This window comes from Rutidosis leptorrhynchoides, chromosome 4, assembly GCF_046630445.1.
Source record: "Rutidosis leptorrhynchoides isolate AG116_Rl617_1_P2 chromosome 4, CSIRO_AGI_Rlap_v1, whole genome shotgun sequence".
NCBI lineage: Eukaryota > Viridiplantae > Streptophyta > Magnoliopsida > Asterales > Asteraceae > Rutidosis > Rutidosis leptorrhynchoides.
Window position 1 is genome coordinate 623,374,702 of NC_092336.1, and position 14,779 is coordinate 623,389,480.

Here is a 14,779-nt window from a genome sequence, read left to right on the forward strand (position 1 = left end):
ACCCATTTAAGAAATACATATAGTTAATTCTAATACTCATTTATTATATTTTGGTAAATTATTCAACATTGATCGAAAGATGGTAAATTGTAAAATGAAGAAGTTTGTTCTGGTAGGGTGTGTAGCACTTATGTTTCTTTGGTTTCTTGCTTTAGACAGTTTGTTTCTCGCAAGTTTAGTTTCGCCGCGATTTAGTCGTTTTATTGGTGTTGTGTGTTAATTATTTTGTATTAGTTTTGTCCGTTTTGTTCGTTTTCGCGGTTTCTTTATTGGTGTAGTTGAGGCTCGGGTTTAGATTGTTATAACGTGTTCTCACTTTCTAAGTTTGAGCCTTTTCGATCACTTGATGTATCGTTGTTTATAGAAGAGTAAAAAATTATTTTTGAAAAAAAATGAAAGAAAAAAAAAAAGATACAAACACAAAAATATAAAATTTCTTAAATTATTACGCACATACACCCCACGTTGTTTTCGCACCATTAACACAAAATTCCCCCATCTTCCCTGTAAAAAGCTCCCATCTTTTTGCATTTTTCAACCCCCCATTTTACAATTTTTATCAACCAAATCAAGAAAATGGCGAAACTTATAGAAACATACGCTTGTATCCCATCAACAGAACGTGGCCGCGGAATTCTAATCTCCGGCAACCCAAAAACCAACTCCTTTCTATACTGCAACGGTCGGTCGGTTATAATCCGTTATCTCGATCGACCGTTGGATGTGGAGGTGTATGCAGAACACGCTTATCAAACAACCGTTGCTAGATTTTCACCCAATGGTGAATGGATCGCGTCTGCTGATGTGTCTGGTACGGTTAGGATCTGGGGGACACATAATGGGTTTGTTTTGAAGAATGAGTTTCGGGTTTTATCGGGTCGGATTGATGATTTACAATGGTCTGATGATGGGATGAGGATTGTGGCTTCTGGTGATGGCAAAGGGAAATCTTTTATTAGAGCTTTCATGTGGGTTTGTTTTTCTTGATCACCATGTGTTTGTTGAAATGCCTCATTGACATTTTCTATATATTTTTATGCTGTTTACATTGTTTTTGAACATTTTGGCCGTGTGTTTATATATAAAAATAAAAAAGAATATGTTCTTAAATAAAGAACAACTTCTGATTTATAGAGTATGTTAGTCTATGAGGGTAGTGTATATATGTTTTTAATTGGAAAACTTGAAATCATAGTGAGCCTAATATTCGGGAATCTTGGAGCTAGAACCCACTGATTAAATTTCGCCGCTTGTAGTGATGTGTGTGTGTGTGACTGGATATAGAATAGCCAACACTCCACCAGGTCCTCAAAGATAAGACGTGTGATTGTTGAAAATGTGTATTATGCACTTTCGACAGCCAAATGATATATGTGACATGATCTTTAACTGATGGTTCAACTTTTAGAGTGATGACATTATGATGTTGACTTTTTACCATGAATGTCACACCTAGCATTACCATTGTATTCTAATGTGTCATTTCTCTTAAAATCGCACGAGGCTGATGTTTTAGTGACAATCTCTTCAGTTTCAAACGTCATTTTTTCCAATCTTGCTGATCATTCTCTGATGAATCAAGATAATTATGTAAATATTAACCTTTTGATTATAACAATCTTAAACAGGTGGGATTCTGGAAGCAATGTTGGAGAATTTGACGGGCATTCAAGAAGAGTTCTAAGCTGCGCATTCAAACCGACTAGACCATTTCGCATCGTCTCATGCGGAGAGGACTTCTTGGTGAACTTCTATGAAGGTCCACCATTTAAGTTCAAGCAGTCACATAGGTCTGTATCATAAAATAACCACCCGGTATCATAATGGTGAACTTTACAACATTGTAAATGAAGGGCTAGCTGACTCTTTTTTTAATGTTTTTATTCATTTGGTATGATTGGTGTGTTTTACCGGTACTCTCATATGCAGGGATCACTCAAATTTTGTCAACTGTGTAAGATTTTCGCCTGATGGCACCAAATTCATCACTGTGAGCTCTGACAAACGAGGGCTGTTATATGATGGAAAAACTGCAGAGAAGAAGGGTGAGTTGTCATCAGAGGATTGTCACAAAGGAAGTATATATGCTGTTAGCTGGAGTCCTGACAGTAAACAGGTAATAGTTATAATCTAAGTTGGTTATATGTTTGAATTTTTATGCATGTTTTCAGCTTAGTTTGAGGAAAATTCCCCTTTATTATGTATGACATCTCCATATTAGGTTTTGTTTTATTGGAGGTGGGAATTTTGACCCATTTACTTATTATGAATGGGTCGACGTGGGTCGTGTTTTATCTTTAACGGGTCAAACAGGTAACTTGGTAATAAATGAATAATAGCTAAATAGGATATGCGCCAAAATGGTTGAAAGTTGTCCGAAGTGTATTTTTTAATGCATAAACCTCTTAAAGCATAATAATATAAAATGTAGATTATTGTTCTAATCAATCATAACTTTTGTCATGATATATCAATATTTGACACTATGAAAAAGGATAAAAAGTGTTTCAGGGCAACAGTGACCCAGCCCGACCTTTTCCGACCCTCACCAAAAGTTACCCATTTTGACCTGTTAGCCAGTCTGCCTGTCCGTTGTCTGTACCCATTTAGCCATCTCGCTGTTGTATTTTTTTCCATTTGTTAACATACATTGCTTTCTCAAGTATATCCATGTACCCTTATCATAGGTGCTAACCGTATCAGCTGATAAGACTGCTAAAATATGGACAATATCAGAGAATTTCAATGGGACTGTTGCAAAGACATTATGTCCAGGCTCTGACGGTGTCGAAGACATGCTAGTTGGGTGTCTATGGCAAAATGATTATGTAGTTACCGTGTCTCTCGGTGGGACCATATATGTATACTCTGCAAGTGATCTTGATAAGGAACCAATGATTATGTGTGGACACATGAAGAATGTTAATTCACTAGCAGTACTTAAAAGCAGCCCGGAGATTATTTTATCCAGTAGCTATGATGGATTAATATTTAGGTGGACTCGAGGGTTCGGTTACAGTGGTAAGTTAGAGAGAAAAGATAAAAACCAAATTAAATGTCTTGCTGTTGTTGACGAGGAGATCATGTCTTCTGGATTTGACAATAAGGTATACAAAGTAAAATTTTTACTAAATATGTGTAATTTATTATTTAAAGCTGTTACTTTAAAATTTAGGATTTAGGGTTTATGTTATTAACAAGTATTCTTATATTTGCTGTACTCAGATTTGGAGGATTCCTCTAAGTGGAGACCAATGTGCAGAAGCAAATATTGTTGACATTGGGAATCAACCAAAGGACTTGAGTTTCGCTCTGAATGATCGTGATCTTGCATTGATTGCTATCGAGACAGGTGTCGTTCTCCTGCGTGGTACACAAGTATTGTCAACTGTTGACCTAGGGTTTACAGTGAGTGCCTGTGTAATTGCCCCTGATGGAACAGAAGCCATTGTGGGTGGGCAAGATGGTAAATTACACATTTATTCTGTCAATGGTGATTCTCTTAAGAACGAAGCTGTTCTTGAAAAACATCGAGGTGAAATCACCGTGATACGTTATTCTCCTGACGTTTCTATGTTTGCCTCTGCTGATGCCAATAGAGAAGCTGTTGTCTGGGATCGTGTCACCAGGGAGGTAACATATATATAATAATATCTTAATGTGCTATAATTGATTCGATTATTATCTAACGATGATAATGAGTTATGAAAAGTTGTTTACTTATGTTTGATTGACAGGTGAAGCTTAAGAACATGTTATATCACACAGCTCGTATAAATAGTTTAGCTTGGTCTCCTGATAATACCATGGTTGCAACCGGATCTTTGGATACATGTGTCATTGTATATGAAGTAAGCAAGCCAGCCTCAAGCCGCACGACAATAAAGGGAGCCAACCTCGGTGGGGTCTACGCAGTCGCATTTGTTGATGACAACACTGTCGTGAGTTCCGGTGAAGACGCCTGCATTCGTTTTTGGCAGATAACTCCACGATAAACATATTTCAAGAAGTATTTAATTTTTCTTGGATGTGCAATTTGTTGCTGGTATATCATTTTCTTTTTGTAAAGTTGGTTTGCAATCGTGAGTCAGGCGTGGATTATGCAGTAGTAGTAGTAGTAGTAGTAGTTGATAGTGATGTGCTCTTGGGCTGAGTTGACCAATGGTCACTAAACCATATTTTGGTAAGAAATTTCAGCCAGCTTTAATTCAAAGGTTAAGTGGATATCAAATACATGCTTGTTGAAATACGGTGTCACTTGACAACATCATTGGACAACAAATTACACAGCGCGTTCAGGAGACGGTGATGTTCCTGTTTTTGATTTTGTTTCTTAATGCAATAAAGTTGTATTTGATTTAATAACTTTTTGATGGTACAGTTTTTTTTTTTAGCCCTTCAATTTATTTTGGTGTGTATTTGATCTACATATTGTGCACGAGTACTTTATGCTTAAGGGTTGTTAATGTCATTCAAAAGGGGGGGAAATGGTTAGTTGAAACCCGAAGTTTCTGTTAAAATGTTGTACATGACTACCATATTAAATCGTAATCTCTTTATCGATCAGGCATACGTAGGACTCATGGGGGAACAGAAATAATGATGCATCGGTCTAATTAATCAAAATGTAGAAAAAGACCCAATCCAATCACTTTTTCAAACAATTTCACAAGTGTAATGGCATATGTTTAAGAGATTTTCATTGATCTCTTATATTTTCCATTCGATTTTCCATGTGTAACATAATTCTGCTTCTCAAATCATGTTTTGGGTTACACATGAATAACAATTACATACAAAGTCCGGAGTAACTGGAAATCACTCAAGCATAACATAACATTAACATTACTAAATAAACCAAATCCAATTTTTACCACTAATAAACATTCAAACCACCACTTGAACCATCTTGTAAAAATAAGCACAGCCTTGGCGCTTCATTTTGCTCCACTCCAAACAACTAGCTATAATGATCTTAGGCGGTTATGGGCTCCAATATTCTATGCTCATTCTGTGTATGTATATAAAGCAGACAGTTAAAAATATACATGTAATGAATCCGTTCACATATTGCTACTAGCACAATTTACTACCTTTGATATTTTAGTAGAATTGCGAAATTACTTACTTGGAATTTCAATGCCTTATTGAGTTCTGTCAAAACTTCTTTTGAAGTTGGTCGACTTTTTCTATCACCATCCAAACACTTGTAGATAAGGTTCAGAAATGTAGTCAACGATTCTGGCACAATTTCATCCTTTATAGCTTTAAACACCATCTCATCTTTTTTTCCTTCAAATTTAAGCTTAACGAAATCTAGTACAGACAAACTCCAATCTCTGGGAATGATTGCATACGTTGTTCTCCCACACAAAATCTCAAATAAAACCACTCCAAATGAATAAATATCTGATTCTAAGGTTAAAAGACCCAATTTTCTATACAACGGGTCCACGTAGCTCTCTGTACCACAAGGATGATCGATGACATAGTCCGTTTCTTTATCTATCGCACTTATTATGGAAAGCCCAAAATCACCTAGTTTTGCCTTCCAATCACTAAATAGTAGTATGTTAGCAGCTTTGATGTCCCTATGTATCACAACCTGCCCTTCAACGCCTCCATGAAGGAACTCCAGCCCGTTTGCAGCATCGATGCATATCTTAAGTCGGTTCCTCCACGTTAGACTAGCAGACTTTAAATGCCTATCGAGACTTCCCCTAGCTGCGTATTCATAAACAATGATTTTTTCATCTGTTTCTCTACTATAGCCTTCAAGACCGATAATATTCTCATGCTTGTACACATAAAGAATTTCGAGCTCGGTGTAATACTGTTTCTCCCCTTGACCATAACTCGTGTCTAACTTCTTTGCGACAATGGTCTTATGCCCATTTGAAACTTCTCCCTTGTATACGCTTCCGAAACCTCCCCCTCCAATTTCATTACTGAAATTTTGTGTCGCCATTTTAATATCTTGAAATGACATTTTGAAGTTGTCTCTGCTGTTTTCCTGCGAATCATGAAACACGAGGTAAATATGTTAAGTTGTGTGTGATAAAACTGAATGATTTAGTACGTGTTGAATGGTTCATATGATGCAAAGTTTCTGAATAAACTTTGTTGTGAATGAAAATAAGTTATATGATAATCATATTGAATGAACGATATGATTAGGGTAAATTTACATTAAAAACATGTTACATAAATAAAAAGTATCAATATAATACTTGTTTGTTAAATCTTCTGGATATGATTTGAAGAGGATAATACAGAAAATTTAGGTGCTTAATAGTTAAGAAAATGTTTCATCTCTGAATGATTCAACATTGAATGATGGACCATTCAACATCGTATGTCATTCGGATGTCAGAAACAAACGTGTTGAATGTTAAATGTTACTAATGAGCGATGAACCATTTAATTAAGAGGTAAACAAACACACTCTTAGATCTATAAGAAATATTTATTTAGGTATTTACATGCAACGTAGACTTACATGAAAGGCTAATGCTTTTTTAAGTTCCTTGATGACGTCATTCATCGTTGGACGCTTGTTCAGGTTCTGCTTTCCTACCAAACACCAACGTATAGTTTCTATGAATGTGTCCAATGAGTCTTCGTTGGGTCCTACATGGAGAAAGAAATTGTTTTGACTGTTTGCATTCATTAATGCAGGACGTATCTGCCTCTTTTTACTTCCACCTTTGAAGGCTTTTTCTATCGTGTGGGCTAACCGTTGGTCTCGCTCACCATCCGTCTCCCCTAAAGAAAGGGTTAAAGAATCGCTACACATGATCTCATACATAAACAATCCGAATCCAATTACATCCATCTTAACAAGTCTAGCATATTCTGCTCCCATTTGAAGATCTATATCAACTTGACAATTCTGTTTTCGCATACGTTGAACGACATCCATAGGCACTGATTCCAAGCGTTCAAGTCCAGATATTTGTGCCCTCGAAGAGTCATCATCGAACATGATATTAGAGCATTTTATATCATTGTGTATTACCATCGTTTGGTCATCAATCTCATCATGAAGGTATCTCAAGCCATGTGCAACATCAATGCAGATTTTCAAACGTTTTTCCCATGTAAGCATATAACTATCCAAATGATCAGAAAGGTATTTAGCAGAATCTAATAACTCAAAGAAAAGAAACATAAAAAATTCATCGTCTGGCTTTCTACGATATGATTTTATGCTGTCTGAATATCCAAGAAACGATTCGATGTTGCGATGATGACAACGACTAAGAATTTGTAATGGTTTAGTGTTGTAATTTTTATCATAGTAGACACATATCATCTTTGCATTGTAGTCTCTCTTTGGTAGTTCATCTTCATTATTTCTTTTGTCTAGGGAAATATATTCCCTATCGTAACATCTTACTTCTACTTTGTAATGAATATACTCATAATCGGCAAACTTGATTATGTTATTTTCGTGCGAATAATTGGCCGTCTTTATGTCTGTTAGTTCAATTCTCAAGTGTTCCAAGTTGTCTATCTGCAAGATTGTGACAAACAAGGAAAATGAGTAATACAATTAGAATTAGAATTTACAACAAAAATGTCTAGTACTGTACATAGAAGATTACAGACTCAACGTTTAAAAAACATCCAATTACACCCAAATCTCAATTTGCTAACCTAGTATAATAATAGATCCCTCCAAAATAATTTTTCACATTACTATTTATACATATGTCCTAAATAATTGTTAACTTTTAAAAATAACTATTAAATAACATTAAATTGCCAATTATAGTATTACCCTACATTTAATTTTTTTAGATAAATAAATTTAGAATAATTTATGTTTAGTATATGACGACAAATGTGATATTCATTCATGATTCATCATATCTAAAATTCAAGATAAAGTTCTAATGGACAATTAAAATGGGACTGGGAGTAAAACGTTATTACTTAATTTCCCTACATACTAATAGTCGCTGGACGGTTGGTCATTTTGAGCGTATTTACTTTGTCGTTTGATACTATTCATCATGGACATATATGTCTTCCCCCCTTGACAGCGCTAAATGTTTAGTACTATTTGGTTATCTCCACCTCTTATTATAGAGGTGACCCACGGTTGATTCTAGTTTAAGCTATGGAGTATTGTCAAAAAAAAAAAAAAAAAACAAAACAAAATTTACCTTCCAAGGCTCGGGTGGTACTCTTTTAATCACTGGATATTTTCGGTAGGCGCCTCTTTGCTTCAGTGACCAACGATCATACTAAAAAAATTTAACATTGTCAAAAAAAAAAAAAAAAAAAATGGCTAATACATTCAAATTAACGAATCAATAAAAATTATATGAATTATAATATACGTGTATATATGTTCAACTATAAATTAGACCTACACACATAATATGAGTGTGATACTTTCAGTCTAAAACTCTTCTATATTTTTTTCGTTTTCATAATGTATTAGGTAATTGGGTAATTAACTATATATAACAGTTCAAGGCTGGTGAGCCAATTTGTGTTTTGGAGCATGCCGTTATTATGGTTACTGTAGGGGTAAAATTGTCGTTTTCTTTTACTTTTTTCACTCTCAAGACTTTCCCAAAACAAAATTCTTCGTTTCACTTCTATACCATCGTCTCATTATAAGTGTCCACTATTAATTTTTTAAAGTTTTTTTTCCAACTTTGACCGTAAATATTTTTATTTGTATTATATAATATTTGATAAAAATAATATGATTAAATTTAGTATAACTGTGTTTTCACTATTATTATTTTTAAATGTGTATAATATTGAATTGAGTTTGAAAAGTCACAAGTATTATTTTTTAAGTTCCCTACGTAGGTTTTTTATGGGCCTAACAAAGTGAGGTTAATTTTTTGGCTAGCTAGTTAGTTTTATGAGGTATGCTCAGAGTCAGTTTATTTGTATATATTTACAAACTGGTAAAATTTACTGTTTTTTTTTTATCTTTTCTCTAATTATGCCAAGATTTTATGCCAGTAAGGTTTGATTTGATACTCTAGTATGAGGATATATCATGAGTCACTAGACAGATATATGGTATATATATATTTATCATTAGCGGAAAATGATAGGATGGTCGTCATACCTCATATCCATTATCACTATCAAAGCTCAAGCCCATTAGTTTGTTAGGAATCTCTGATGCACTAGGACGTTGCCCATGGTCCTCATGTAAGCAAGAGTATGCAACTCCTTTTATCATCGAGAACCACCAATATGACGCCTCATCTTGTTTTTCGGACAATCGATTAGGATGGACTAGTTTCTTGAACTCTTCTTTAAATACCAATGGAACTAACAACCTACCATCCTCGTTTGCTTTCCTCCCGCACAAGATTTCAAATAGAACAACGCCCAATGAGTACATATCTGACTTGTGTGTCACACCTCCATTCGTTTCGGTCGTGGGGTCTATATACCCTCGTGTCCCGAGTGGACCACATAGGAAAACCTGGTTCTTACGATCTACTAAACGTTTGATTGAAAATTCAAATCCAGATAACATGGGCTTCCAATTTTTATCTAATAAAATTGTAGAACTATTAATATTACGATGTATAACATAATAACTCCGAGTCTCCATATCATGGAGGTATATTATTGCATTAACAACACCCCAAACTAAATCTTTTCTTTTCTCCCACACGAACTTTGGATCACTAAGATGCATCGACAAACTTCCTTTGGGATAATGTTGATTTATAATGATCTTCTCACCATTTTCGTCGCAAAATCCAATCATAGAGATTATATTTTTATGATTGAGATCGGAAAGCAAGGAAATCTCCGTCCAGAACTCAACTTCTCCTTGCCGTCCCTTACGATCTAACCTCCGAGCAGCAATTTTTATCAACTCCCCTTTATGATCAAGTATCCCTTTATAGACGTTACCAAATCCCCCTTCCCGATTATATTTTTAGCAGCAAAATTGTCTGTGGCCTTTAGTATATTTTCAAGTGGGATTTGTAGATGAGCTAACTTTTTCGAGATTGAGGATGCCATAGTTTTGTTACAGTAAGAGATACTGTAGTAAAAAACAAATGATTGCAGTAGGAGGAGATGGTATGATAAACAAACACTACACACTTGTTTTTTTGACTGTGTTTTGATACCTTTCTTTTTAAAAGTAAAGTTTAAACAAAATAGCTGGCATACTATTGCAACCACTATCTATGACACTGACTATTTATTTCATTCCTTTCATTTTTGATTTTTGAAGTATTACGGTTATATATTTATAAATATTGTCATAGACTATGCCAATATTTTACTCTTCTTTAAACTTTTGAAAAAAAAATCAACTTTAACTTATATATTTTACTCAATAAGAACTATTTCAAAAACACATATAAAATATATTTTCATTCATATAATTTTAGTTGAATTGAATTGAATATTATATATAAAACAAACAATTACATTATTTACTGTCAAAATTTAAAAAGTAACACTATCCCTAATAAAATAGTAGCACTATCTTTAATAATAATAAAAAAGTAACACCGTTAGAGGCTTAGAGCACCGAGAGTGATAGGTTTAGTCTAGACCAAAACTGTTGTTAAAAAAAAAAAAAGAGTAAGTGTTACTACTATAATTCAGTAGGCTTATAACTACCTTTAGTGGTTTGATTCTTATGTTATAATTCAGTAAGCTTATAACCAATCTTTGCAATTGAATATACTCCTTAGAGCCATGAGATGGATGATTATTATAGAACATCTAAATTTACGTATCAACACAACACAACTCCATTTAAAGGATCCACAACATAAAGAACTTACATTAAAGGTCGAGTTTGTATTACAGATTGAGTTTGTATTGCGGCCATACAAAATATTACAGCCATACAAAATAAAAGAGCCTACAAAATGCGGACATTAAAAACAACCCTATAAAAGAGTAACAACAATGGAGAAAAACATTACCATGTTTCATAGGTTGAATAATAATAAAGTGTAAGAACAAATATGATAATGGAGAGAAAGAAAAAAAATACTTTGTAAGTGTGAGAAATGGTACAAGTTTAATGCTTGCATTCATGAGTATTTATAGCCTAAAATCTCAATATAAAAATACATACTTTATGTACCAAAATTGACTATATGTATACACCAAAATTGACTATCCATATCTATATTATTATTATTATTATTATTATTATTATTATTATTATTATTATTATTATTATTATTATTATTATTATTATTATTATTATTATTATTATTATTATTATTATTATAACACTCCCCCTTGGATAGCAATTTTGTTTTGTTGAAGATCAATTATAAATTACTGCCTCGTTAAAAACCTTGCTAAAGAAAACCCAGTGGGAAAAAACTTTAGCTAAGGGAAAAAGAGTGCAGCTGGGAGTTGACTCCCCCTCAAGTAGACATCGCTTCAGCTGTTACATCTTTTGAACATGTCTCATGCCAATGTTATGAACGTGTGTTCTGAAAATAGCAGTTGGAAGTGCTTTCGTGAAAAGATCAGTAGAGTTTTTGCTGGATTGCACATATCTCATTTCAATCTGGTTGTCCTTAATGAGATTTTGAGTGTATGAGAAAAATCTAGGAGGTATGTGTTTTGTTCTGTCACTTTTGATGTACTCTTCTTTCATCTGTGCTATACAAGCTGCATAATCTTCATAGATAGTTGTTGGATTTTTTATCGCGTTCTAGTCCACAAGAATCAGTAATGAGTTGTGTCATTGATCTCAACCAAAACATTCTCGAGTAGCTTCATGTAATGCAATCACTTCGACATGATTTGATGATGTAGCAACAAGTGTTTATTTTTGAGAACGCCATGATATTGCAGTACCTCCATTTAGGAATACATATTCAGTTTGAGATTTAGCTTTATGTGGATCAGATAAATAACCTGCATCTGCATAACCAACCAAATCTTGTTTTGATTCGTTAGAATAAAATAATTCTAAATCAGTAGTTCCTCGAAGGTATCAAAATATGTGTTTGATCCCATTCCAATGTCTTTTGGTAGGAGCAGAGCTGAACCTTGCCAACAAATTAACTGCAAAAGAAATGTCAGGTCTTGTACAATTTGTAAGATACATAAGAGCTCCAATTGCACTAAGATATGGTACTTCTGATCCAAGAATATCTTTATGATCTTCACATGGACGAAATGGATCAGCTTCAACATTGAGTGATCTAACAATCATAGGAGTACTTAATGGTTTTGCCTTGTCCATATTGAAACGTTTCAAAATCTTTTCAGTATATGTTGTTTGATGTACAAGTAAACCATTAGGCATATGCTCAATTTGTAAACCAAGGCAATGCTTGGTTTTTCCGAGATCTTTTATTTCAAATTCTTTCTTTAGAAGTTGAATGGCTTCATGGATCTCTTTATTTGTCCCTATGATGTTAAGATCATCAACATAAACAGCTATGATTACATATCCGGATGTTGTTTTCTTAATGAAAACACATGGGCAAATAAGATTATTGGTATACCCTTTGCTTATCAAGTAATCACTTAATCGTTTATACGACATGCGACCCGATTGTTTCAACCCATATAAAGACCTTTGTAACTTGATTGAGTACATTTCTTTGGGTTTTGCATTGGTTGCTTCTGATACCTTAAATCCTTCAGGTATCTTCACATATATATATATATATATATATATATATATATATATATATATATATATATATATATATATATATATATATATATATATATATATATATATATATCACTATCAAATGATCCATATAGATAAGCAGTCACAACATCCATGAGACGCATTTCTAAATTTTTAGAAACTGCCAGGCTGATTAAGCATCTAAAAGTAATTGCATCCATAACAGGAGAATAAGTTTCCTCATAATCAATTCCTGGTCTTTGAGAAAAACCTTGAGCTACAAGTCTAGCTTTGTACCTTGTAACTTCATTTTTCTCATTTCTTTTTCGCACAAAAATCCATCTATACTCCACATGTTTCACATCTATAGGTGTGAGAACGATAGATCCAAAAACTTTTCTTTTATTGAGCGATTCAAATTCAGCTCGTATTGCTCTTTTTCAATGATCCCAATCATGTATATTTTTTCATGACAGATTTTGGTCCTGGATCATCATCATCATTCATGATGTCATATGCAACATTATATGAAAATATCTCATCAAGATTTTTCATGTCATTTCGGTTCCATAATATTTTTTGAATGTGCATAATTGATTGCAATTTCCCTATTGACATCATCAATCTTGTGATGACCCGGAAAATTTCGACTTATTTTGAACCAAATCTTTATATGATTTAATATTTTCGTCATGATAAGAATGAATTCTAACAAGTTTTAAAACTTTTGTAAATGAGTTTTATATAACGGTTGACCACCCTGTTTATCTAACGATTCACGAACGTTATAACTTGTGATAATTATATAATTATGTGTGTGTGTGTATATATATATATATATATACGGAAACATGCGAATAATATTTATATAATAAATGATAAAAATTTACTATTGAATGATGTAATTTCAAATTAATTTTTTTAACGTATATGATCGTTTTATTTTTATGATGTAAATTTTTTTAATTTATAAGAAGAAACGCAATTAAATCAAAGATGTACAAGCTGTAAAGCACAACGTACAACAATGTAACTTAAATAGTTGAATCGAAATTAATTCATTTACTATTCATAAGAATAGTAAATGAAACGAAATTAATTAATTTACTATTCACATGAAAGCGACATGATAGAAATTATTAATTATAAGTTACATAATATACCCTTAAAGTATTTGAGAAATACGACTTTTTAAATATTTACGATTCAAATTAGATTCAAAATTATTATTATATTATTATATTTTATTTCATTATTATTATATTATTATATTTATTATATTATTATAATTAAATTAATATTATATTATATATCTTTGTTCAGTGAAAAACTAGGAAAACACATATTACGCGTATAAACTTTATAAAAGAACCTTTTTACAACTAATTTCATAAAGCTTAAGACCAAAACAGATATATATGTATTCAAATATAAAAAGTAGAATTTTTACTCATACTTTTACCCGTCAATTATTAGCAACAAGAGTACAAAATACCGATCCGTGAAAACTGTCGGCAGATATTATTGAATTCTAATTCACACATTTTATTTTTTATATTATTATATTATTTTAATATTATTATATTATTACTTTATTATATTATCATATTATATTATTATACTATATATATGACTCGATCCAGTTTCTGCAATCGATCATTTTACACATACATACATACATATATATATTACTCCATAAGATCTTATCATTATTATTATTTTATTATTATTATTATTATTATTATTATTATTATTATTATTATTATTATTATTATTATTATTAAGATTATTAAGATTATTATTATTATTATTATTATTAATCTTATATAATTATTTATATTAGTTATGTATACACAAAATACTACGACGAAGTTCTGCTCAAATGATTTCAAACCGAATTTTCAAATAAGTCAAAGCTAAGGAAATTATGGGTTATAGCTACGGAGGTTATAGGTAATGTTCGTTAGTGTTTATCATCTCCGTTGCGTCTACGTACTTTCTGCAATATTGAATAACAATATTGATACGTGAGCATTCATATCTTATCTTTTATATATTAATAGTGTATCCATGTCTAGTGCTCGAGTATATATGTTTATGTATGCTTGTATGCTTTAATTTTGTCGTTAGATAGTTTATGATGAATCACGAATT

At 32.5% G+C, this 14,779-nt stretch overlaps 2 protein-coding genes across 2 annotated transcripts; one reads left to right on the forward strand and one right to left on the reverse strand.

The window, feature by feature from the left end:
• The first annotated feature begins 469 nt into the window (after positions 1 to 469).
• On the forward strand, positions 470 to 4,416 carry LOC139904158 (actin-interacting protein 1-2-like). Its single transcript, XM_071886093.1, has 6 exons — positions 470 to 968; positions 1,629 to 1,790; positions 1,930 to 2,116; positions 2,688 to 3,107; positions 3,226 to 3,633; positions 3,738 to 4,416. The coding sequence occupies exons 1-6, from the start codon at positions 577 to 579 to the stop codon at positions 3,993 to 3,995; spliced, it is 1,827 nt and encodes a 608-aa protein (XP_071742194.1). The 5' UTR covers positions 470 to 576; the 3' UTR covers positions 3,996 to 4,416.
• A 292-nt stretch (positions 4,417 to 4,708) lies between these two features.
• Positions 4,709 to 10,088, reverse strand: LOC139904159 (uncharacterized). The gene is made up of 5 exons (XM_071886094.1): positions 9,101 to 10,088; positions 8,172 to 8,252; positions 6,500 to 7,516; positions 5,129 to 6,013; positions 4,709 to 5,011 (listed from the first exon to the last, which is right to left on the reverse strand). The coding sequence occupies exons 1-5, from the start codon at positions 9,755 to 9,757 to the stop codon at positions 4,976 to 4,978; spliced, it is 2,676 nt and encodes an 891-aa protein (XP_071742195.1). The 5' UTR covers positions 9,758 to 10,088; the 3' UTR covers positions 4,709 to 4,975.
• Positions 10,089 to 14,779: the final 4,691 nt, after the last annotated feature.

Coding starts and splice junctions, on each gene's coding strand:
- LOC139904158 (XM_071886093.1), top strand. CDS start 577: ATGGCGAAACTTATAGAAACATACGCTTGTATCCCATCAACAGAACGT. Junction 969..1,628: donor TCTTTTATTAGAGCTTTCAT/GTGGGTTTGTTT, acceptor AATCTTAAACAG/GTGGGATTCTGGAAGCAATG. Junction 3,108..3,225: donor CTTCTGGATTTGACAATAAG/GTATACAAAGTA, acceptor TGCTGTACTCAG/ATTTGGAGGATTCCTCTAAG.
- LOC139904159 (XM_071886094.1), bottom strand. CDS start 9,757: ATGATTGGATTTTGCGACGAAAATGGTGAGAAGATCATTATAAATCAA. Junction 8,253..9,100: donor ATAGTGATAATGGATATGAG/GTATGACGACCA, acceptor AAATTTTTTTAG/TATGATCGTTGGTCACTGAA. Junction 7,517..8,171: donor TACCACCCGAGCCTTGGAAG/GTAAATTTTGTT, acceptor ACAATCTTGCAG/ATAGACAACTTGGAACACTT.